This window comes from Muscardinus avellanarius (genome assembly GCF_963383645.1).
Source record: "Muscardinus avellanarius genome assembly, chromosome: X".
Lineage (NCBI taxonomy): Eukaryota > Metazoa > Chordata > Mammalia > Rodentia > Gliridae > Muscardinus > Muscardinus avellanarius.
The window spans coordinates 53,339,561-53,365,364 of NC_137792.1; the positions used below are offsets into that span (position 1 = coordinate 53,339,561).

Here is a 25,804-nt window from a genome sequence, read left to right on the forward strand (position 1 = left end):
ACGATCCTCCTGTCTCCGCCTCCCAAGTACAGGGATTACAAGCTTGCGCCACCACGCCTGGCGCAAAAATTTTAAAAAGAATTGTTTCAACCAGGCATGGTGGCACACACTTATTGTAATCCCTGCACTTGGGAGGCAGAGACAAGAGGATCGCACAGGTTCAAAGCCAGCCTCCCTGGCTGAAAGAGACCCTGTTTCCAAATAAAAATGTAAAATAGGTGTCTGGGAATATACCCTGGAGGTAGAAGGGTTTCCAAGAACCCCAGTACCACCAAAAAAAAAAAAAAAAGAATTGTTTCCCCAGTAGACATAGGTGATGACCTAGTCCAGAGTAAAGCCTGGAGGGTTTGTTCAGTACTTGGAAATATGTCATTGGTAGATTGGCTGGAGACCCAATGGCTGTGGCTGTTTTGTCATCATGAAGAAGGCAAGCCTGAAGATGTTACCGACATACAGACCAAGTACGGGGAGAATCACAATAGAGCAAGAACCCCAATTAAACCTTGCCCTATTGTGCATGTGGCACTGAAGATTGAGTCTAGGAACATTTTACCTCTGAGCTACAACCTTAGCCATATGTATTTGTGCGTGTGTGTGTGTGTGTGTGTGTGTGTGTGTGTGTTACTGGAGATTGAACTCAGGGGAATTCTACCTCCGAGTTATACCACCCAGCCCTATTTTATTTTTTTTAAACAGGGTCTCTTGGCCAAGCGTGGTGGCGCACGCTTGTAATTCCGCGCTTGGGAGGCAGAGACAGGAGGATCGCGCAGGTTCAAAGCCAGCCACGCGCGCTGGCTTAGGAGACCCTGTTTCCAAATAAAAACCTAAAAAATAGGTCTGGGAGTGTAGCCCGGAGGTGGAAGGGCTTCCAGGAACCCCAGTACCACCAAAAAAAAACAAAAAAAAAACAGGGTCTCTCTAGGTTGATGAAAGTCTCATTACTTGCTGAAGCTGTCCTTGAACCTGCCATTTTCCCGTCTCCATTTCCCAAGTACTGGGATTACAGGTGTGTACACCACACCCAGCTTGACACCGAGCTTAATTGCTTTTGATTTATTGAAACAGGGTCCATCTGTCTCAACCTTCCAAGTACTGGTATTACAGGCATAAACAACCAAGTACTGGAACTACAGACATAAAGAGTCAGGCTCTTTTATGCTCTTTAAACCAGTTTAAGATGTATTTTCTGTTATTTGCAATTGACCTAAAATGTCCTTACTAAGGCAAGTGCTAGGCTGTGGGGAGGCAGTGGTGAATATGATAAACTGCCTGCTTAAATTTTAGCAGAATGAGATAGAAAAAAAAAACCAAGGTAATTTCATCTAGCATTAAGTGTTGTCATAGTGATGGGAAATGCATTACTTTAGGTTAAGAGAGGAGGCCTCTCTGAGGTGATGCAAGAGTTGAGACCTGAAGAATAAGAAAGAGGCAGCCAGGGAAGATATGGAGGAAGAAAGGGTACCAGACAGAGGGGATAGGGAATAGGATAAGCATGGGAGATTGAGGAAACAGGAGGAATTCTTTCAGGCCAGCAATTGTTGAGTATGAGGGGTGGCAAATGAAATGTAGGTAAGTGGCCTTGCTTACAATCCATATGTGGTGTCTCAGTTTCCTCTTGGTGAGACAGGAATTAAGTAGAGGATTTTGAGCAGAGGTACAGCCATGTCTGATCTACTTATTTTTGTGGTACTGGGATGGAACCCAGGGGCATTCTATCTCTGAGCTATACCTCCAGCCCTATTTTGTTTTTTATTTTGAAATAGGTCTTGCTAAATTACTGTGCATTGGCCTAAAACCTTCAATCCTCCTACCGCAGCCTTCCACATACTGGGATTACAGTATTGTGCCACTGTTCACAGTTACATTACTTTCTTAGGAAAAATATTTTGTTGGTGCACATATTGCCATAGTATTATTTGAATTGTTTTCTTCTTTTAACATGACTTTATTTATTTGTTTATTTATTACTGGGACTATAACGCAGAGGCATCCTACTTCTGAGCTACACCACAGCCTTTTTCATTTTTTATTTTGAAACAAGAGCTTGTTAAGTTATTGTACACTTGCCTTGAATCTGAGTTCCTCCTGTCATAGACTCACTTGTATTGGAATTACAGGTATGCATTGGCATACCCCACTACATTACTATTTAAAAAAATATTGGTATATTGTAATTATACATCATAGTAAGGTTCAGTGTAAAAATATACATGCATACAACTCTTTGTGTATTCACTCCATACCTCATCCTGCTCCGTCCTTCTCCACAATAGTGAGATTGGCAATAATACCTTCACATATTGCTATAGTATTATTTGAATTGTTTCCTTCTCTCTTTTTTGGGGGGTGGTACTGGGGTTCCTGGAAACCCTTCTACCTCCGGGCTACACTCCCAGACACCTATTTTTTATATTTTTATTTCGAAAAAGGGTCTCTTAAGCCAAAGCAGCTGGCTTCAAACCTGCGCGATCCTTCTGTCTCCACCTCCCAAGCGCGGAGATTACAAGCATGCGCCACCATGCCTGGCTATTTTATTATTTTGAAATAGGGTTTTGCTAAATTACCATGAAATGGCCTCCTGATCTGTGTGTGTGTGTGTGTGTGTGTGTGTGTGTGTGTGTGTGTGTGTCTGGGGATGGAACCCAGGGGCATTCTACCTCCAAGCTATACCCCCTGCCTTATTTTTTATTCTTTATTTTTTTGACAGAAAGTTTTTTATTTAATAATTTTAGCTGATGCATTTGTGATTGTACATGATAGATTCATAGTGATATATTCATATATGTACATGAACATTATTTGGAATATTTTCTTCCCCTCTTCCTTCTCCCAATCTCTATTACTCTACTGGTTTCTCTCTTAATTTACTTTAGATCTCTCCTCTCTCTCTCTCTCTCTCTCTCTCTCTCTCTCTCTCTCTCTCTCTCTCTCTTCCACAAGTAAGAGAAAACATGTAGCCCTTGATGTCATGAGTCTGCCTGATCTCACTAAATATGCTATTCTCCAATTCCATCCATTTTCCTGCAAATGACATAATTTTTTTTGTTCTGAGTAAAACTCCATGGTAGCCGGGCGTGGTGGCGCAAACTTGTAATCCCAGCATTTGGGAGGCTGAGACCGGAGAATCATGGTTCGCGGACAGCCTCAGCTACTTAGTGAGGCCCTCTGCAGCTGAGTGGGACCCGGTTTCAAAATAAGGAATAAAAAATAGGGCAGGGGGTGTAGCTTGGAGGTCCAAAGCCCCTGGGTTCCATCCCCAGACCCTCAAAAAAAAAAAAAACTCCATGGTATTTTTTTTTTTTTTTTTAGTGAATGCACTGGCCAACCATGACTTCTAAGTATTATGATTCTTTATTTATGAAACAGTGTCTCGCTAAGTTGCGGAGGGCCTCACTAAAGTAGCTGAGGTTGTCAGTGAACCTGGATACTCCTCTCTCAGCCTCCCAAGTACTGGGATTACAAGCGTGGACCACCACGCCTGGCTGATCTATCTTTTAAAGGAACCTTCTAGGTGACAAATAGCAAAATGACTGTAAGAGTTAAGAGTAGCCCAGAGGAATGAGGGGCTCCAGGTAAAGCATGAAGCTGATTTGGTCACAGATGGAGCAGCAAATGTGGTGAGAAGTGGACAGATAAACAGTGAGCTCTAATTTCTGTGCCTTGGGAGCAGCTGCATGCTTTATTGGAGGAAAGCATCAACTATGAGGCACTGGTCTCCCTCCATCCTGTATCTCCTAAAAGGACTAACCTCAGTGCCTATTTAGTGGGTGAAATGAAGTGCAGAGATATAAGATGTAAAAGGAAAGGTATTTGGGGGGCAGGGGAGCAGTCTTTTGTGTGGTGATCAATGGAACCCAGGGCCTCATGCATGCTAAGCACACACTCTACTGCTGAGCTACATCCTCAGCACCATACTATTCTAGACCACATGGGCCTAGTAAACCAGTTATTCAGAGTTTTCTCCATTACTTGCTTTTTCTTGCACTGCTGGGGATTAAACCCAGGGGCATTTTACCTCTGAGGTACACCCCAAATCTTATTTGTTATTCTTATTATTTTTATTTGTATTGAAACAGGGTCTGACTAAGTTGAGGAGGACTTCACTAAGTAGCTGATCCTCCTGTCTCAGCCTCTCAAGTGCTGGGATTTCAAGCATATGCCACATGCCTGGTTTCTCCACTACTTCCTTTACTTTGGAAACTACAGATTGCCTAAACTGTTGGTTTTCCCTATCTCTAAAGACTAAATAAGAGGAACACATAGCAGCAGCAGTGGTGGCCATTTTCACTGGTAAAAAAGGTTTCATTCAATGGAATTCATCAACTGTAGAACAAAGTATAACTAAAGTATGAACAGGGACACAGTAAAGGTTGCCTTATTTTAAATTGTACTTTCAACAAAACACAATAAAGAATTCTACCTTTGCCTAATGAAGTGTATACTTTTTTCAGGCTTAAACATCAAATCCAGCATTAAAAACACACATTTACAATGGCCACATATATTCTCTCATATGTGGATAGTAGAGAGAAACAAGAAAAGAGACCTGATAAAATTAGGCGAGACCAAGACAGTAGGTAGTGGAATGAAATGAGGGAAAGAAACAGACCAAATTATGGTATGTGCATGTATCACTAAGAATCTCACTATCATATATAACTATAATGCACTAATAAAGACATTTAATAAAAATGTTTAAAAACCATGCATTTAGAGGCATTCCTCTTCCTCTAAATGTTTAGCAGCACGTCTCCATCTGTTGGCATGCCCAGATCATCACCTTTTCCAGACATTTCTGAGCTCTACCCACCCCCAGAGATCCTGAGAAAGAAGGTCTGTCTTAGGTTTGGGCAATCTGTAACTTTTACTAAGTCCTATAAGGTCATTTTATAAGTCAATTTAGCACTGCTGTCCTGTGGTTTCTGCAATACAATTACCTGAGTCCTGAATTCCCTGGATATCTCATTATCTGTATTTTTTTGAAACTAAGATATATCAACTGCTATCTGGAAGGGGATGTTATTTATTAATAAGATGTGACTGAATTTTTTTTATATGTGGAGGCTAAAGAGAAAAAGAAAAGGAGTGGGTTTCATAAAAATAGAAGACCAGTAAAGGAAGAGGATTGGGGAGGGAGGACAGGAAAGGGAGAGATACTAGGGAATTAAATTCACTAAATTATGTGCATGTGAAGTTATGTAATAAAGAAATCCAATATCATGTATAATCATTATGTACCAAAAACATTTTTTGTGTGTGTGGTGCTGGGGTTCCTGGATGCCCTTCTTCCTCCGGGCTACACTCCCAGACCTATTTTATAATTTTTTATTTGGAAACAGGGTCTCTTAAGCCAGTGAAGCTGGCTCCGAACCAGCGCGATCCTCCTGTCTCCGCCTCCCAAGCACGGGGATTACAAGCGTGCGCCACCACGCCCGGCTACCAAAAACATTTTTTAAAAAAGAAGTGACTGGCCGGGTGTGGTGGTGGCACATGCTTGTAATACCTGTGCTTGGGAGGTGGAGACGGGAGGATGGCACTGGTTCGAAGTCAGCAGTGCTGGCTTAAGAGACCCTGTTTCCAAATAAAATATATATTAAAAAAATAGGTCTGGGAGTGTAGCCCAGAGGTAGAAGGGCTTCCAGGAACCTCAGTACCACCAAAAAAATACAAAAAAAGAAGTGACTGAAGCCAAGTGTGGTGATGTATGCTTGTAATCCCTGCACTTGGGAGGCTGAGACAGGAGGATCTATACCAGCCTCAGCTACTTAGTGGGGCTCTCAGCAACTTAGGGAGATCCTGTTTCCAAATAAAGTATAAAATAGGCCTGGGAGTATAGCCCAGAGGCAGAAAAGCCCCTGCATTACACCCCCAGTACCACAAACAAAAGAAGTGACTGGAGTCCTCAGAAGCAGAGAGGAGCTGAAGTAAGTGTGATCAACAGGTGATTAAAGGACACAGGACACACGACATTCATCTTGAGGGGGTGGCATGCTAGACATCTCTAGAAATTATCTTTCCTACTCTTTAATTAATTAGCCACAGTATTTTGCAACCTTACTCCTTTAGTTAGAATTCAAGTCTATGTGCTCTCAAACGAATGTTTTAAAGTCTATAAGTTGGGAGGCTGAGACAGGAGGATCACAGGTTCAAGGCCTACCAGGTTTCAAAACAAAATATTTTTTTAAAGCCTGGGGATAAAGCTTGGAGGTAGAATGCCCCTATGTTCAATCCCCAGTACCAAAAATAAAAATGCTATAAGGCAAACTCTCTTTTTCCCCACTGCCACACTAATTCTGAGATAGAATATATACAGCCCTTTTCTTGCCAGCACCCCACAGCTGAATCAGTCTGAATCTCTCTGGTCTACATATACTGCTTCATTAAAGCTTATCTTTGAAAGCTCTGTGCATATTCTACACAGCACAAATAGAAGGTAAAGAACACATTTTAACAGGCGCTGTATATATTCTACATACAAATACAGGAAGGCAAAAGAAAAAAAAATCCTCATTTTTTTTAAAAAAGCAGAGGTTAGCCGGGTGTGGTAGCATATGCTTGTAATCTCAACATTCGGGAGGCTGAGAGAGGAGGATCGCGGTTTGCAGACAGCTTCAGCTACTTAGTGAGGCTCTCCATAACTTAGTGAGACCCTGTTTCAAAATAAAAAAATAGAAAATAGGGCATGGGCTGTAGCTCAGAGGTCGAATGTCCCTGGGTTCCATCCCCAGACCCACAAAAATAAAAAATAAAAAACAGAGGTTAATAAAATTATTAATTAAAATAGGACACATCAACGTGGCATTAGGGACACATTTTTAATGACAACAGATGATAAATTTATACAAATAACAACCTAGAATAAATACAAAACCCATCCAGGTAAGGGTTGAAAAAGCATCACTTACAAAAGTCAATCTATTTCATGTAGCTAAAGAACTTACCCACCTACACCCACACCGTGACAATGACACATGACTTGAAACCTGGTGCACATTGACATCCTCTTCCTAGTGCAGGCACTGGTCAATGCTATTGCATAGCCAATAACACTAGTGACTTAAATATTCTCACTCTCAGGTTTGATGTTAAGAGACATAATAGGTTTACTATGCAAAACTCAAACCAATTCTTTGCAAACTGTAAGGTGCTGTGCAGATGTTGTTAGCTATTGCTATTATTCCTGTTCAGTGAGATTTCACCAAACATGGGAGAAAGGAAGACAGGTCTGTATGAATGACAAGTATGACTTACAGGACATCTTAAGAGGAATGCAGGTATTTCTTTCAAGAAAATGTAGCAACAACATAGGCAAGGAAAAATGTGGCCAAGAGTGATGCCAAGAAAATTTAGACAATTTTAAGGATTACGTAAATGATGAAGCTATTTATAAACTATGTGTAGTATGTATGGTTAGATTCCCAAATCCCTGAAATTTTTTTGCAGTACTTGGGGATGGAACCCACAAGCATTCTACCTCCACTCTACTCCCAGCATCCCCCCCTTTTTTGCGGTACTGGGGATGGAACCCAGGGGCATTCTACCGCCAAGCTACACTCCCAGCCCTTTTTTATTCTTTATTTTTGAAACAGGATTTTACTGAGTTGCAAAGGGCCTCACTACTTAGCTGAGGCTGTCTGCAAACTGAGATCCTCCTGTCTCAGCCTCCTAAATGCTGGGATTACAAGCATGTGCCACCATGCCCAGCTTGTAAAAATATCTTAAACCAAGGAGTAGAATTTGTATCAACAGTTTTAATACACTGGGGAATGAAGAGTGCTTGACAGCAGAGGCCTACCTTCCACTGGCCTAAGACAGGTTATAAATTCTGAGCCACAGTTCAAACATTTACCAAATGAGCCTGACAACATTCTACAACTTCACTTAGGCAGAAATGAAAAAGAAACATGAACTTATTTGGAGACAAGAAATAAACACTAGAGATATTTAAAATAAATTATTTGGCCGGGCATGGTGGCGCACGCTTGTAATCCCTGCGCTTGGGAGGTGGAGACAGGAGGATCGTGCAGATTCAAAGCCAGCCGTGCTGGCTTAAGAGACCTTGTATCCAAAAATTTTAAAAAGTATAAAATAGGTCTGGGAGTGTAGCCCGGAGGTAGAAGGGCTTCCAGGAACTCCGGTACCACCAAAAAATTTTAATAAAATAAAATAAATCCTTTGTTTCCATGTACCTTCAACTTTAGTCTGCCTTTGGGGTCATCTTACTAAATGGAACTTACTGGTTTCCTTGGTTATTCTAACTATATACTTAACATTTACATGAAAATAGAAAAAAACCAAGTCAATCCATTTTTCCTTTTGGCAAGACAATGTGATAAAACTTTCTGATAAAGACACAATATACTTCCATTAGATTCCCATGAAAAAGAGAGGGTGTGTGTGTGTATTATTGGGATTGAACCCAATGGACATTGTACCTCTCAGCTACAACCCCAGTCCTTTTATTTTGTAATAAGGTCTCACTAAATTACCACACACTGTTAGCCTTAAGCCTAGATCCTCCCGTCTCAGCCTTCCAAGTGCTGGGATTACAAGTGTGTGCCACCACACCTGGCTAAAACACACAGGTTTTGTTTGTGTGTGGTACTAGAGATTGAACCCAGTGCCACTCTACCTCTGAGCTAAATCTCCAGCCTTTTAATTTATTTTGAGAAGGGTCTAAATTACCCAAGCTGGCCTCAAATTTATGATCCTCCTGCCTCAATCTTCCAAATTTCTGGGATTACAGGTGTGTGTAACACAGAATGTTTAACCAGAGACATTCTACCTCCAAGGTACTGGGAATACAGGCGTGTGCCACCATCCCCAGCTAACTCAAATGATTTTTTAAATTGCAGGTTTAAAATTCTTGACTAACAACTCAAAATCAAATTCTACTTTTGTATGTAAAATGATATCCATTCAAAGAGCTAATAACATCATTTGTGTTCTACAGCAGACTTCATTTATCAGCACAGTGGGGAAAAAGAATTTGGGGAAGCAAATTAGGAATTGAGTAAAGTACTGTTATAATAAATGGAATTAAATCAGTAGCTTAGACTAACAATTCAAGTCACACTCTCCTAACTGAAGTTACCATTACAATTTCAAATAACACAGCAGATTCTTAACTTAAAACATTTATAAGGGCTCACCATAGCATCCCTTTCTATACATCTTAAAGTATACACACACACACACGCGCGCACACACACACACACACACACACACACGAGAAAATCAGTAAGATACCTTAAAAATAAGTGTTTGTCAAATACTATATAACATAATTAACACCAGCACACTAAACCCAAGGAAAAAGTAAGTGTTTTGAAAACAAGCCTATCTTGTAATAATCTTAAATATGAACCTAGCATCTGATTTTAACTTTCAAACACTTGGTACTTTTTCCGAGAGAAATATGGCATTCATTTCCATGTATCCCTTGCTTAAATACTTGCACAAAAATACCCACATCATTATCTACTCAGCAAATGCCTGAATTAAAAAAAATAATCCAAGCTGGGCGTGGTGGCACACGCTTGTAATTCCAGCATTCAGGAGGTGGAGACAGGAGGATCAGGGTCGATGGACAGCCACAGCACTTAGCAAGGCCCTTCGCAACTCATTGAGACCCTGTTTCAAAAAAAAAAAAAAGACTAAAAAATAGGGCTGGGGGTATGACTCGGAGGTAGAATGCCCCTGGGTTCCATCCCCGGTACTGCAAAAAAAAAAAAAAAGTAATAATAATCCAGCACTGGATAGCATACTTTACTAATAGCATAGGATCCCAGAAGTACAAAGAAAGTTGGTATTATTAAAAAAAAGTAGGTGAATAATTCTGCATACAACAGCTCATTTAATAACAGAACCATCTAGAAATCTACCACACAATACCCCATATTCAAATGTCATTATACTAAAATTGTAGTCTTTACAAAAAGTTTACATTTTTCATTTAGAATACTCCTTGAAGATATTTAAACTATAGACAACATTTAACTGCAAGCAAGAAATAAGAAAACAATCCTATAATAACCATACTGCCCTTTTATTGTTTCAACAAACACAAATGCATACTTAACTTTTATGCCTATTTCTCTATTTCTTCAATCCAGTCCCACAACATAAAAAAATAGTAACAGTAGACAAACATTGGCAATGGTAAACACTTAAACCTTCATATCAGGATTATCAGTAACAGGAAATTTGAATTTTAACTGATACACCAAAACAAAAATTATATGTATGCATGAGGGCATATATTTTAATACATGTGCACGTTGAATAATGTTTAAATTAGGTTACACATATCTCAAGCATTTATTATTTCTTTATGGTGAAAACACTGCAAATTTGAATTTTAAGAGTAAAAGGCAGAGCCTAGCACAGAGGCACACACCTATAATCCCAGTACTTGGGAGGCTGAGACAGAAGGGTCACAGCTTTGAGGCCAGTATATGGTAACTTAGCAAGACTCTGCTTCAAAATAAAAAATAAAAAGGGCTGAGGGTATAGCTCAGTGGTAGGATCTCACCAGTTTCAATCCCCAGTACGACCAAAAATATAGAATGTGTTTTTAAAAAAATAGCCAATAATCACTCATATTAAAAATACAAATAGATGTCAGGTGAAGTTGGAAGGATATGAACTTAAACCAAACTTTAGCCATATGGAAGGAACTACATTAAGAAAGGGTTTTCAAAACTGCACATTAGATATGAATCAAAATAGTGATTATCTGCATTATGGGAATTTTTATTTTCTTCCCTTTTTAAATATGGATTTTCCAGAGAATATATATATTATGATTTTATAGTAAGAAACAAACATTTGGGGGTCAGTGCTTTGAGACTGCACATAAATAGTATCAAATGGTTGGGAAGAATATAGACTGAAAATACTAAAATATAATCACATGGATTTGAGATATTTTTCCTTCGTAAAAGATTTCAAGAATTATCTAACTATATATCTTTATATATGGGATGTAACTTAGTTCTGATTAAATAGATCAGTAAACCAGGAATCCCAAGAATATTTCTTTAGTGATATATAATGTTTTCAGGATTGGTTATACCCTAGATATGTGCAAATGTGAACACTTTTATATGTAAGTTTCTGAATGTAATTTATATATAACTATACACTACAATTTTAAAAAGTAGGAAAGTCAATTTTAAAAATGACTTTCTATGAATGTTTTAATTGAAGCCTAACTTCAAAGTTGAATGAGGGAGAAAAGTACATCATAGAAGAATCAGTTTGAAAAGCCAAAGCTGGCAGCCAGCTCTTCTCTTTGTTCTCAGGATCCTTCAGTAAACCCAAATCCATTTGCAGGAATGGGTATGGTTTTCTACTATTTTTCCCATTAAATAATGTAATGAGAGATTTGTTTTGACTAGAGATTACACTTCATGTGAAATTCCTCAATGACATTCAGATTAATTCCAGTGTCTACAATTTAAGCAGCTTTCTACAGGAAATTAAATCAAAATCCAAAGTCCTAGTATGTTTGATAGTTAGGGAAGATGTTCCAGTGTAATATGAAGATAAGATTTGTTTCAGTATGTACATCTTAACATGTACAGAAGGATGAAACTGAAAAGCAACTATAAGACAAAATTTTATAAAAGATTTTCTCGTAAAATAACCAAATTCTTCTCCAGATAATGTGTAACTCATCTCAACATATTCATTTGTACCCAAGTTCTCTTTTGCAAATGAGACTCATAAATTTAAAACTGGTTATACAAATCACAGTATTAGATGGTTCAATACTTTTAATGCTCAAGTGTGACTCCTTAAGATTTATTTCAGAATGTTCTTTCAACTTTATTCAGATAAAAGTTACTCATTATCAAGGCCCCCAGAAACACTTCTCATATTTAAAAAATCAATTTAATATTATCAAAAGGTGATGTTCAGTTTAATCCTGTTTGCCTTCACGCCACTGTCGTGAGCCTTCATTCCAGGCCACATACACAAAGAGGGCCAGCACCACATGAACAGCGACCACTGCAACAATAGCAGCATAGAAATAGCTGTCCCTATTGGACATCCCAAGAGCACCTATCAAGAGAAAAAAAGTTTTCATTTTATTCCAAAATTTGCCAAAGTACAAAAAATGAATTACACTAACTTCTTAACTATTTTTAATCACTCAAGCAATTATAAAGTATAACCTTGGATGATAGTGAACCAAGTATTCATTTTAAAAATCTGAGTATCTCCAATAGACTAAGAACATTATTTTAAATGAAACCTAATTTTAACTTAAAGGTCTCTGACATTCTAGGGGTAACTTTGTTTTCCCTTCCTTTTAATGGCTGACACCAAAACTACTCCATTCCCCAAAATTCCTTCTCCCACATCAGCCTAACTTTGTTCTCAAAGAGGAAAGAATTGGAAGCCTTTCCCTGATAAAAGTAAAATTACGATGAACTATTTACAGATGATGAAAGATTTCATTTCATGAAGTCTCATGAACTGTATAATTTTTACAAAGCAAAACAGAAGAAAAATAGCAATACCCAGTTTGTGGGTAAAAAGATGTCATAAAAGCACAGAACTTAAGTTTGTAAGCAGAAAATATCTTACATTATGAGTCAAGGATTACCTTCAAATATGTAAGACTTAGTTGTGAAATATAACCCAATAGGAACCGTGATCATTAACGCTGTGAAGAACAGGAGCGTCTTGAGAGTAGATGCCAACGAACTTTCATTTCTAGAATAAAGTAAACAAAATTCATAATCTGCACAGCAACATCACAATATTCACAAGTCCTTGAATCAATGAAAACCGATGGACCATATGCTGGACAATCTACTCCTACCTTGGAAGCAGTAACCAGAGAAGGGGCATTGTGGACAGGGCCTCAAAAATCAGAAGTTCCTAGAGAACCAGCTGCAGGTGGTTGGGAGTTTCATTAGATGAATCATGGGGATTTACATTCCTACATTCAAGAAAATGACTTTTGGATTCAGTGTAACCCATTTGTATCCAAAGGAGATGAATAGATTTTAAAGTCAATTCTGGTCTGCCTCCATACCACCTCGTGTCTGTTCCCTATACCACCTCGGTCTAACGTCCAGTCCAGACTATGGAATGCAGCAATTCACCCAGCACTTAAACTTATCCCTTGAGAGAGCCTCCTGTAATCCCAGCTGGAACTCCCCAAACTAGGGAGCCCCCTGCCCAAGCACTACCATAGGCTAGGTCCACTTGGTACAAATGACTTCTCCTGCATTGAACAGACCCAGTGTTTCCACCCCTGTCCATTTCCCAGCAGCAGCAACAGCACAGGGTCCTCTGCCAGGACTTCCTTAGGCCAGGTCCACTACAGTCATTGACTGAGCTGTCCTGCAAAGAATAGACCCCGTGGTTTCACCCCTGGAATCTGACATTCACGTATGGTCTGGTCCATTTTGTGGCAACAGCACGGAGTCCCCCCACCCTCCAAGTACTGCTTAGGGCCACTATAGACAACTGACAGACTCCCCTGCAGAGAACAGACCCTGTGGCTCCACCCCCAGAAAACAAGTCATGAATGCTGTGGTCCATTCTGTGGCAATATGGAGTATACGCTACAAGCACAGCTGGACACCAGGTCCACTACAGACAACTGACTTAACTGTCCTCCATTGAACAGATCCCGTGACCCCCCCCCAACCAGGAATCCAACATTCATGACCTGCGTGATCCATGCCTCAGCATTCAGCACCAAGTTACTTGCTCACTCCCCTAGGAACCACCAAAGTTTCAGTCCACCTGGTACAACCTGATTTCTTTTGCAATGGAAAAGACCCTGTGGCTTAAGCTGTAAATCCAAGAATAATGATTCTGACTCCTGATAGACCTAGACTAATGTATGTATGCCTTTGTTTTAACAAAAAGTTTTAAAAGCTTATAGAAAAGTATATAAAGTATTTTGGGGCCACATTGGTAGAATATGCCTGTAACCTGTCTCTCAGGATGCTGAGGCAAGACAATGGCAAATTCAAGATCAGCCTGGGAAACTTACCAGACCCTGTCTGGAAATAAAACATAAAAAGATCTGGAAGCCAAGTATGGTAGCACATGTTTATAATCCCAGTACTTAAGACAGGAGGACTGCAGGTTCTTAGCAACTTATGAGACACTGTATCAAAATTAAAAAATAATAAGAGGGCTTGGTTGTAGCTCAGAGAACACCCTGGGTTCAATCCCCAGTATCAAAATAATAATAATAATAATAATAATAATAATAATAATAATAATAATAATGGTGATGATAAACAACTCTGTTTCTCAAGGCTGAGGATTTGGGATTACTTGCTCCAAGGAAAGTGCTGCTCAATATGTCTCTAGAGAAGTATTATTTCAACAAATCCAAAAAGTTAAAAAAATAAAGTTTAGCCAGGTGTGGTGGTACACGCTTGAAATCCCAGGCCTTGGGAGGCTGAAACAGGAGGATTGCAGGTTTGTGGCCAGCCTCAGCTATGTAGTGAGGCACTCTGCAGCTTCGTGAGATCTTGTTTCAAAATAAAAAATAAAAAAATAAGGCTGGGGATGCAGCTCAGAAGTAAAATGCCCCTGGGTTCTACCCCCAGTACCACAAAAGAATTAAAGTTTATAAAGTAAGTTATACTAAGTTTTCTTTACTATTAAAGAAATAACTTTTAAAAACAAGTGTAGCCTAAGTGTAGTATAGTGCATAATAATGTCCTTGGCCCTCACGTTCATTTTACCCTCTTGACTCTCTCAGAGCAACTCCCAGTCCCATAAGTTCTATTCATGGTTAAGCAATATATACAGTTATACCATTAAAAAGTCTTTTATACCATATTTTACTGTACCTTTTCTATGTTTGGATACAAAAATACCATTCCATTAAAATTGCCTATGATATTCAGTACAGTAATATGCCATACAGGCTTGTAGTCTACAAGCAATATGCTATTCCATACATCCTCAGTGTGTGGTAGGCCATACCATCTAGGTTTGTGTCAGGAGACTCTATGATGTTTGTACAGTGACAAAATACCGTAAGGATGAGCATCTCTAAATGTATCTAGTCATTAAGTGATATATAACTCTATATGATGGAATATTACAAAGCCTTAAAAATGATATCCTATCATTTGCCACAGCACAGATGGGCCTGGAAGATGTCATGCTAAGTGAAATAAGATACTGAAAGAAAAGTATCCATGATTTCACATATATCTGTAATCTTACAGCAAAAAATATAAAACATATACATAATAAAACAGGAGCAACTGTGGGTGGGGGGAGAAAATGTAAAGATGTACAGTAAACGATAGAAAGCAGCAAACTACAGGACTATGGTAAAAAATTGTATTAGGGATTTTGTTAAATAAGTACATTGTAGTTTCTTTTGTCACACACACAGAGTAACCTGGCTTTCTTAAAATGTTTCTTGGTGAATTTCAATAATTTATTGTGCAATCTTAATGAATGAGTGTCTACAGTAGCAGGTCTACAAAAGTACAAAAAGTCATTATTTAAGCAATTTATTTTGTGGACAATATAAGGGGATTTGACCTTGGACTTTTTATGGTGACAAAAGCATGTTTTAGGTGTGCATGTTCAAATGATCTAATTTGATCCTTTTAATTAATTAAAATTAATTGATTAGTTAATTTGATTGATTTGGTTCTTTAAACAAAAAAAATCTTGAGAAAGAGAAGGCTAATTCTTTTGTTCTTTATTTCTCTTGAATATCTATTACCTGACATAGCTTATACAAGTTTATTATTGAAAAGATATAAAAGAACAAACATCTTTTAAAGTAACCAAAATCACTTACAATCCCACAACTGAAAGATAACCTTTTCTTTTCTATAGGTTAATTTCTAGTCCCCACATGCTCTACATACAACATACCTTACAGGATGCAGCCTATCTTCAACGGCTTCTTTAAAGTTCAAAAATTACTCTCTTTCTGGGATATAATTTCACTAGTTTAGAACTGAGTACAGTCATATAACACTTAATGATAGGACTCTTGTTCTTAAAAATTCACTCAGGCAATTTTATAGTTGTAGGAACATCATAGCATACTTACACAAACTGAGATATCACTAATTGACAAAATCTTATGATATCACTGTTAAAAATGCAGCCTGTCGTTGACCAAAAACAATTCTTAGGCAGTGCATGATGTATAAAATCAAAGTGAAGTGTCAAAACTTTTGTTTTTTTGTTTTTAAATGTAAACATAACATGTAAAACTTTATTTCAACAAAGATGCTATAAGGTTAATCAACAAAAAAACAAGTTTTGTGTGTGTATGTGTGTGGTACTGGGGATGGAACCCAGGGGCATTTTACCTCCGAGCTACACCCTCAGCCCTAGTTGTTAGTCGTTTTTATTTTTGAAACAAGGTCTCACTGAGTTGTGAAGGGCCTCGCTAAGTAGCTGAGGCTGTCCCCAAACCGCAATCTTTAGGTCTCCGCCTCCTGAATGCTGGATCACGCCCGGTTACAAGAAACAACTTTAAAAAGTAGTAAGTTCAGGGTAAACAGTTAAAACATAAAAAAATGATCATTCAAATTTATAATACACTACTATAAGTCGATAAAGAAGAGTCAATCAATAGAAAGATATTATTCAAAAGTGGAAATAAAAATGGCCAATAAATGTAAAAAATGTTCAAGCTCACTAGTTATTAGGGGAATGCAAATTAAAATGGCAATGAGAGATTATTTTCTATCAGATCTGCAAAATCAAAAAAGTCTATACTGTCAAATGTGTAAAGAGCCTAGTGAAAATGGGCATTATTATACATTGTTGACAGCCAGTTTGGCATTATTGAATGGTCACACCTGCTGACATGGTGGTGCACACCTACAAGTCCAGTACCTGGGAGGCTGAGACAAGAATATTAAAGATTGAAGTTAACCTCAGCAATTTAGGAGACCCTATTTAAAAACAAAAAATAAGCCGGGTGTGGTGGAGCACACTTGTAATCCCCGCCCTTGGGAGGCTGAGACAGGAGGTTCTCGCAGGTTCGAAGCCAGCCTCAGCTACTAAGTGAGACTCTCAGCAACTTAGTGAGACCCTGTTACCAAATAAAAAATATAAAATAGGTCTGGGAGTATAGCCCTGAGGTAGAAAGTCTCTGGATTCCACCCCCAGTACCACCAAAAAAATAAATAAATAAAAAATGAAAAGTGATGGGGGTATAGCTTGAAGCCAGAAGACTCCTCTGTTCCAATCCCCAGTACCCCCCCCACACACACAAACCCACACCTTCCTACTCAGTAATTGCGCTTATAGGGATCTATCCTTGAGAAAAGCTCACATGGGTACACAAAGGCATATGAAAGGATATTCTTCACATACTGTGTTCCTCAATAGTGGGAAACTGGAAACAACCTATGGAATTCCACATCATATGAAATGTAAATGCACTGTGTAACTTACCAAAAAAAAAAGAATCAAACTCCCTACCTTTCCCTCACCTCTCTGGCACTTTACTTCTAAGCTACACTGCTAGCTTTTTCTTCTTCTGTTTTGAAATGGGATCTCACAACTGAGGCTTTCCTGGAACCTACAATCCTCCCATCTCAGATCCCAAAGTTTGGCCCCTTTATAATGACAAAGAAAATATTTCAAGGCCCATTTAATTAATTAATTTATTTATTTATTTATTTAGCAGAACTGGGGATCAATGCCAGGGGCATTCTAACTTCCAGCTACACCCCTAGCTCTATTTTTAATTTTTATTTTGAAACAGGATCTCACTAAGTTGTACAGGGCCTCACAACTTGCTAAGGCTGGCTGCAAACCTGAGATCCTTTTGTCTCAATCTCCTAAGTACTGGAATTACAAGCTTGTGTCACCACGCTCATTTTTTTTTTTAAAGTGTATGCATGGAAGGTGGTCGGGCATGGTGACACAAACCTGTAATATCAGTACTTGGAAGGCTGAGACAAGAGGATCACAGGTTCGAGGCCAGCCTCATCAATTTGGAGAGACTCTCAGCAACTTAATTAGACCTTGTTTCAAAATAAATCTAAAATATGGCTAGGGGTATAGCTCAGAAATAAGATGCAGCTGGGTTCAATCCTCAGTATCACAAAAAAGAGTAAGAATGTACGTATCTACAACTATAATAAATATAAAAATAATTTTAAAACAAGCCTAATTGGACCAATTTGACCATTTTTTACCAAATTCCTTCCCCCTATTAAACCTCTTTTCTCCTGCATTTTCTAACTTCGATAATTAGCAAAACCCTTCAGAGGTGTCACATGCAAAGCCTGGGTGAGATCCCCAATACTGCAAACACAAACACACTTCCCAAAAAACCTTCAGCTGTATTTCCTTCTATAAGGCTTAAGTAGTTTGAGTTTCTCAAGAAATAGAAAAAAGATGGATGTGGTGGCACACACCTGCAATCCTAGTACTTGAGAGGCTTAAACAGGGGGATCGCAGGCTGGAGGCCAGCCTAGCAAGTTGGCAAGGTCCTCAGCAATGTTTGATAAACTAAAAATAAAACAGGGCTGGGTTTGTAGCTCAGAGGTACGACGTCCCTGGGTTCAATTCCCAGCACAAGAATGGAAGGAAGGAGGGAAACAAAGAAAAAGAGGGAAGAGAAAAGAAAATGTGGGTATATAAGAAAGTTTGAATCCAAAACTTATAAAGGTTTGGGTTTGTATTTTAATGAGTAGCTGTTAAATTTGTGAAAACAATGATTAATGCTTGTTTTGATCTTATCTCACCAATGTGAGGAGGGAAATAGTGGCTCCCAGCCAGACCCACAGCAGCAAGTACAGTCTGGCAGACAAACAGGTACAGTGTTGGTCCCCAGGAATACAGGAGAGGGACCTGTAGCTGTGGAAACAAGGAACCCATTGCACCTGAGGAGTTAGCAACATGGCAGGCAGGGCCTGCTTTTAGCTGATTGGGTCAAGAAGCCTCAAGGGCTTGGTAGGTGCTCCCAAAGAAAAAACATGGGGATCAAAGCGGTGGTCAGGGTTGGGTTGTGTGGACCACGGGTGGGAACAAGAAACCTCTTTGTGCACTTGAGTGCTGATCCCTGTATCCCCATCCCCACAAAGGGTAGAAGAGACGAGGAGGCTGAAGCTGAGGCCAAGGGTAGGGAGAAGGGCAGGAACAACTCCCTGAGGGACAGCGTGGTCCCAACAATCATTGTCCATGCACACAGTGATATCCCCAGGATCATGATCCTTTTTATTCTACACTGGAAAGCTCCTCCACAGGGCACGCAATCCCTGTGAAGTCTTTGCCTGACTCTGAGCTTCACTTTCCTGTATCCCCAATCTGGCCTAAACACCTGCGATACTAAGTGTACAAACTTTTGAAAACAAGCTAACTTCCTTAGTGTTTATAGTACATTTTCTCCTTGGCTTCCAGCCACAGCTCACTGCAGCTGTAACTTCTGGTACAAACCAGTTCCAGCAGAATCAGTGATTACAATATAAAGCAACTAATGTCATTCAGTTGATTTATTTTCTATCTCAGGTGGGAGTTACTGAAAGTTGTTAGAAATTCTGGAATGGGAAATGCTTGAATCAAATTTGTCTGCACATAAAGAAAAAAAATTCAGGATGAGCCTTATCATACCCCCACTTAACATCACCTAGATTTTTCCAGTTTCATCCAGGTTTCTCCTGCAAACATTGATCAGATACAACTTACCATGTTCCCTTTTCTGGCAAGTAAGACTTACAGTGAAATTTTTTATTTCATTGAGATTTTATTGCAAATTCCATTACAAAACACTAATAAGTAAATAGTAATAAAAATAAAACACCCATAATAACATTGTGGGAGAATAAAAAGATCTCAGGACTCCACTGATATCAGGTTTTGAAGTCGGTTAAATACCACCTTCAACATTTACTATGTAAGGTCTAATTCTGTGATTTGGGGCAAATTATTTATCCTGAGTCAACTTTATTCTATTAAAAATGGGTAAACTAGGCAGTTTGAACAACTACAAATAAAGAAATAGGATCATGTATATAAAGTGCCTACACTGAGACCTCAACGAATTAGGTAGCTAGATCCTTCCTCATCTCCTTGCCTGCAGAGATAGGCCTGAAAAACCTGCTTTCACCAGATTCCTTCTTCTCAGTCACCATTCCCCAAACTACTGACTGATTTCTCAACAGACGTAGTTTTACCCCAGAGCCAGCCTATACTTCCTTATATTAGTTCCTACATAAGGCAAATGTTTATTAATAAAGCGACGATGCAGGTCCCTACAGGGGACCTGGAGATGAAAGAGGCCGGGTTCCTCTCCTCAGAGAATTCACCCTGCAGTAGGGAGAAATACTGCAAACAAGATCGCAACACAGACAACAGTGGGGGGACGTGCTTGCACAAAATCATGAGGTGATTTATCTCTCAGGACGTTGGGCATGCAGACGCTGCGGGTTCCAACCTGGGCCCCCTCTCTGCCACCCCTCAGCCGGACCCCAGAGTCCAGATCCCACGCCCCCCACCCTGGTTCTGCTCAGGCCTTCCTTCAGGCCGCCTCGCGGAGCGGCCCCGCTCAGGTATACCTGAACTCGGGCGGCTGCATCGCATTCAACGCCGCTTTATCATAGCGCTCCATGGTGTCGCCCAGCCGGCAGCAAGCGCTCAGCGGCTCCGCGGGTAACAGAATTCTGGGACAGCCGCGCCGGAAGTGCCCGGGAGCTGCCGGCTGAGCGCTGGAGCACGCAGGCGCGGCGCAGTGCGGCGCGGCATGATGACGCGAGAAGGCGGCGGACGCAAGCGCGGTGCGGCGAGCGCGCTCACGTGACTTACCCGCGGGGGCTCCGCGGCGTGCGCCCCGCCAGGAGCTGCTGCTGTTCGAGTAGCTGGCCGGGCGAGTAACCCAGCCACTCCACGTTGAGCCGAGACTTGCCGCGCAGCATAGTTCTCCGAGCTCCACGAACACCTCTCGCATCCGTCTCGGTCCTCGTCGCTCACCGGCGGGAGGGAGCCAGGCGATCAGAGCCGAGTTGCCGAGAAGAAATACGACCAGGCAGGCGGCGGTGGTGCTAGGCAACTGAGCGGTTTCCGACAACAACAAAAAAGCAGTGCACATTATTCCCCCAGCCCTTTAGCAAACGACTCATTAATTACTAGCCGCAGTGGAAGTCCAGCGTTGGGAAGCTGGGAGGAGTTAGTTTAGCACTCACCAGAGTCCGCAAAACTTGACAACTAATTGCTCGCTGTAAGAGCCCTTGCTGAGAGAGTGACTGTTCCAGCCCGGTAGCGGTGACCCCAACTTCCACTTCAAGTTGAAAACATATTTTGCAGCTGCTCAGAAAGCTGCCAATGAGACAGCAGGGACTCAAATAGTAAGAACAGATGGGGCCCCGGGGGGTGTGCAACCCGAGAGAGGTAGAAATGAAAAGGGTGTGTGATTCCAGGGCCAGGCTTGACAAAATTAGGTTGCCACTGGCAGCTAATAAGAGAACATCCCTTACATGGTCGTCGCCTGAAACAGGCCACTGATCGCACATCTATTTTTTGCACCGCAGGGATACAAAGCCACATCAGAAATCATGATTAAACCAGCAACTTAGAGCAGTGGACTGACTGAGTGGTAGGAAACTCAGTCCATGGGCCTCATTTAGTTCCTTAGATGAATTTAAAATATCCTAATGCAAGAATGCAAGAACTTGAGGAAGAACTAGAGAGAACCTACTCCTGGATTTGGCATATTGTGGCCAGCCCACCAAATTAGATAGATAGATAGATAGATAGTCTTCCACCTGTCGTTTTACAGCCTATGAGCTAATAATTGGTTTTCAATTTTTAAGTGGTTAATACAGTTGAAATAATAACATCTTACAACACATACAAATTATGAAAATCAAGTTTAAGAGTTTCTAAATAAAATTTTATTGGAACTGAGCCACATTCACTCGTTTGTATTGTCTACAGCTGCAGTGTTGATGAGTTGTGACAAAACCTAAAATAGTTACTATCTGGCCCTTCACAGGAAGTTTGTGGACTGCTCTAGCTAATCAACACAGAAGAGTTCCCTAAAGCCCCAAGGATCTATAAATGTAGTGTGGGTTCTGAGAGCAATCTTTCATATTTTAAAAGAAAACGGTGAATTAAATGTGTTTATTTGCTACAAGACATGAAAAGCTACATAAATATAATCTTTGATTTGGGGCACTAATTATATCACAATGATAAAGTAATACTGGTTATTTCATGAGAAAATACAGAAATTACTACATTAATACTAAACTAAAATGAATCATAGTATACTTGGTAGGTGAGTGTGTGTGTGTGTGTGTGTGTGTGTGTGTTTTATTGGAATTTAGACCCAAGGTTGTTCTACCACTAAGCAATACCCCTAGCCGTTGAAAAATATTTTTATTTTTTTTGTGTGGTACTGGAGATGGAACCCAGGGGCATTCTACCTCCGAGCTACACTCCCAGACCGATTTTTTTATTCTTTAATTTGAAACAGGGTCTCACTAAGTTGCAGAAGAGCCTCACTCAAGTAGCTGAAACTGGCTGCAAACCTACAAATGCTGGAATTACAAGCATGCACCACCACTCCCAGCTCAATATTTCTTTGTGTGGTACTAAGGATAGAAAACAGGGGCTTTCTACTCCTGGGCTACACTCACAGACTTATTTTATATTTTATTTGGAAACAGGGTCTCACTAAGTTGCAGAGAGCCTCATTAAGTAGCTGAGGCTGGCTTCGAACCTTCCCAATCTTCCTGTCTCAGACTCCCAAGTTCTGTGATTACAAGTATGCGCCACCATGCCTGGACAATATTTTTATTTTTAAGCAGAATTTCACTAGGTTGCTCAAGCCAGCTGTGAACTTACAATCCCCCTGCCTCAGTCTCCCACATACTCAGATCAAGGGTGTATGCTATTGCACCCCATTTAAATCTTTTAAAACATGGACAGAAGAAGAACCTTTGTGCTCCCAATACTAAGAATATAGTTTGTTATATAATAGACAATATTTGATAAATAAATTTTGTCCACAAGGAGACAAAGAGCAAAAGAATCCGTGGTGGTGAAAACATTGGGAACCACTGATATAGTTGTATTAATTTGCTCGGGGCTGTTATAAAAAAGCAACACAAACTAAGTGGCTTAAACAACAAACGTTAAATCTGAGATTAAGGTGTTGGCAAAGTTCCTTCTGAGGGCTGCAATGATTTTCTCATAGTTTATGGCTGTTGTCTGACACTCTTTGGCACTTCTGTCTCTGTGTCCAAATTTCCTCTTTTGATAAGGATACCAGTCATACTGCATGAGGGAGCCACCCTACTCCCTTATGACCTTATCTAAACTAATTACATTTGCAAACAACACTATTTCCAAATAAGGTCGCCTTCTGAAGTACAGGAAGCTAGAATTTCAGAACACGAATTTGAAGGGGAATACACATCAATACGTAACAATAATTTGCAGTCTGGACCAAAAAGAAGGGACTTGGGGGAGTCACATACCTATATAGTGAGTCCTAGCTTGAGTTGACTCCCAGGCCAGCAGTTACTTTTATGTTCTCATATTAGCAGCCTGTGTAACAGCTATATAGTAACTAAAAAAAAAAAAAGCTGTTTCTAGCCCCGTGTGGTGGCAAGTTTGTAATCCCTGTGCTTGGGAGGCTGAGACAGGAGGATTGCACAGGTTCAAAGCCAGCCTTGCTGGCTTAAGAGACCCTGTTTTCAAATAAAAATACAAAATAATAGGTGTCTGGGAGTGTAGCCCAGAGGTAGAAGGGTTTCCAGGAATCCCAGTACCACCAAAAAAGAAAAGCTGTTTCTAAATGAGACTTGACAGGAGACAAAATTCTCACTTAATCCGATGAACACACTTTGCTTGGTATTATTTTATAAAATAAAGGTCTCCAACCTTTTTCTTGATAATTTATACATTGTACCAACATTCACTGTGAGTTCACTGAGGTAGAGAAAGAATGTTTAGAACAAACTCAGAAGCTGTAGGAAAAGGAAAGAATGTTTCAGCACTCTGCCCCCTCCAGCAGAAAGCCCTGGAACTTTCGACCCAAATAAAGCAGCTGCTTAAAGAATCAGAGGAGTACACCCCAAGCAGAGCCTTTGCCATGAAAATAAAATGGAATGTTAGGAGGTGGGGCCACTACTCGGGAAACAATAGTAGTGCCTCCATTCTTCCTCTGAGAATGAGAACTAAAAGAGCCCCAGTCTGGCACTCTCACTTTAGCTGAGAAACTGTGTGCTAAGGATGGAAAGTGACTTGACCAGATCCTTTGGATCAGTGATAGAATTTGAAATTTGAGCATTCCTGTCTAATGTTTTCTCCACCACATTATTGTATACTTGTGTACTATTAACCTGCTGACTTGGAAAGTATGTACCTAAAGTCAGGTTTTTAAATACCCTCTGATTGCATAGTGTAGCATTTTAAAAACTAAGATGTAAGGAAAGCAGAAATAAGTTACACCATGAAATCAACAAAACCTTTGCTGGGGGTGGGCAGAGACAGATAGACTGACTCCAGCTTCTTTCTTTGTAATGTAAAATGTCGTGTATTTGTTTCTAAAAATACAAACTGGTCAAATATCCCCCCCTGAAAAAAACATAGTTCCACTTCTAGTAAAAGTATCTAAAGGGTTACTATAGACCATAACCTCAAGTGTCAGTATTCCTTGGGCAATGAATTGCAGGTTTTGCTCAGGATCTATCTCACTTCCCATGGGCCCCCGTTGCCCTAAAATGTGTGTTCACTGCCTCATTTTATGCAGCCAGCTCACCATCCCTAGAATTTACACACCATCTCTATTACAAAGGTGGAAAAAGTGAGACTAATGAAGAATTCAGATCTTGGTCACTTGCCTCTCAATCTATTGAACTAAAATTTTAATCAGGTTGTTGTTTTCAACTCTGTTTGTCAGCTAATTTAGTTGGGCCTTAAAGCCAGAGAAGGCACAAACTAATGGAGCCAGGGAATGCTCAGGGACCATGATCAGGGCTGTTCTCACCTAGCTGATCCACCTGTAGTGAGCTAGTAGGTAACTAGGAAGGAGATACCAAGCACTGAGAGGGCATGAAAAGCCCCACCCCACCGCCTGTGCAGCATGGTATTAGATCAGCCTAGAGTCACCTGTCCACCAAGGACAACAGGAGTTTGATACAAGGAGAGGAGCGCTGCCTCTGAAGGGTGACAGGGCTCCCAGCTGCCAACTTCAAATTGAAAGGTCCTGGCCCAAGTACTTTCCAGAGGGATTTGCCACCATAAACTATGTTATGGGAAGAGAAACTAGGCTGAGTGTGGCGGGCCTCACTGTAATCTTAATATTTAGGAGGCTGAGACCAGAGGATCACAGTTTTAAGGCCAGCCTCTGCAATATGGAAAAATCCTGTTTCAAAACAAAAAGGGCTGTGCATGTATCTCAGAGGTAAAATGTCTGTGGGTTCAATCCCTAGTACCTAAGGAGAAAAAGAGAGACTAGGACAAGGGTGCCATGAGGACTGATGTGACAGGGCCGTACCCCAAAATATACACATGCCATGCCCCACAAGGGCCAGGTGTTGGTGACTAGTTGACTGAATGAAAGGGAACCAATGCTAGGAGAACTAGGATGGGGCTCTGCCAGACCCAGAGCCTGAAGGCTGGAGGGGCAGTGTTCATGGAGCAGTGGACACTGGCAGGTCCTGTGATGGAGTCCCTTAAATCAGATTTCTGTGTAACTTTGATCTTGGTCACCAGCTCCCCACCAATCCCATGGAGTCTTGCAGGCCCACCCCAAACTGTAATTTCTATACTTAATGAATAGAATAAATATATACTTGATTTGTGTGTGTGAGAG

At 40.3% G+C, this 25,804-nt stretch overlaps 1 protein-coding gene across 2 annotated transcripts; it reads right to left on the reverse strand.

Moving 5' to 3' along the window:
- Positions 1–11,926: 11,926 nt before the first annotated feature.
- Positions 11,927–20,900, reverse strand: VMA21 (vacuolar ATPase assembly factor VMA21; the record flags this gene model as incomplete). Of its 2 annotated transcripts, none has more annotated exons than XM_080718532.1 (3): positions 11,927–12,069; positions 12,617–12,726; positions 20,788–20,900. In XM_080718532.1, the coding sequence occupies 3 exons, from the start codon at positions 20,895–20,897 to the stop codon at positions 11,927–11,929; spliced, it is 363 nt and encodes a 120-aa protein (XP_080574658.1). The 2 variants fall into 2 exon arrangements, with proteins under 2 accessions (XP_080574658.1, XP_080574657.1); XM_080718531.1 differs by lacking the exon at positions 20,788–20,900 and adding an exon at positions 20,541–20,593.
- Positions 20,901–25,804: the final 4,904 nt, after the last annotated feature.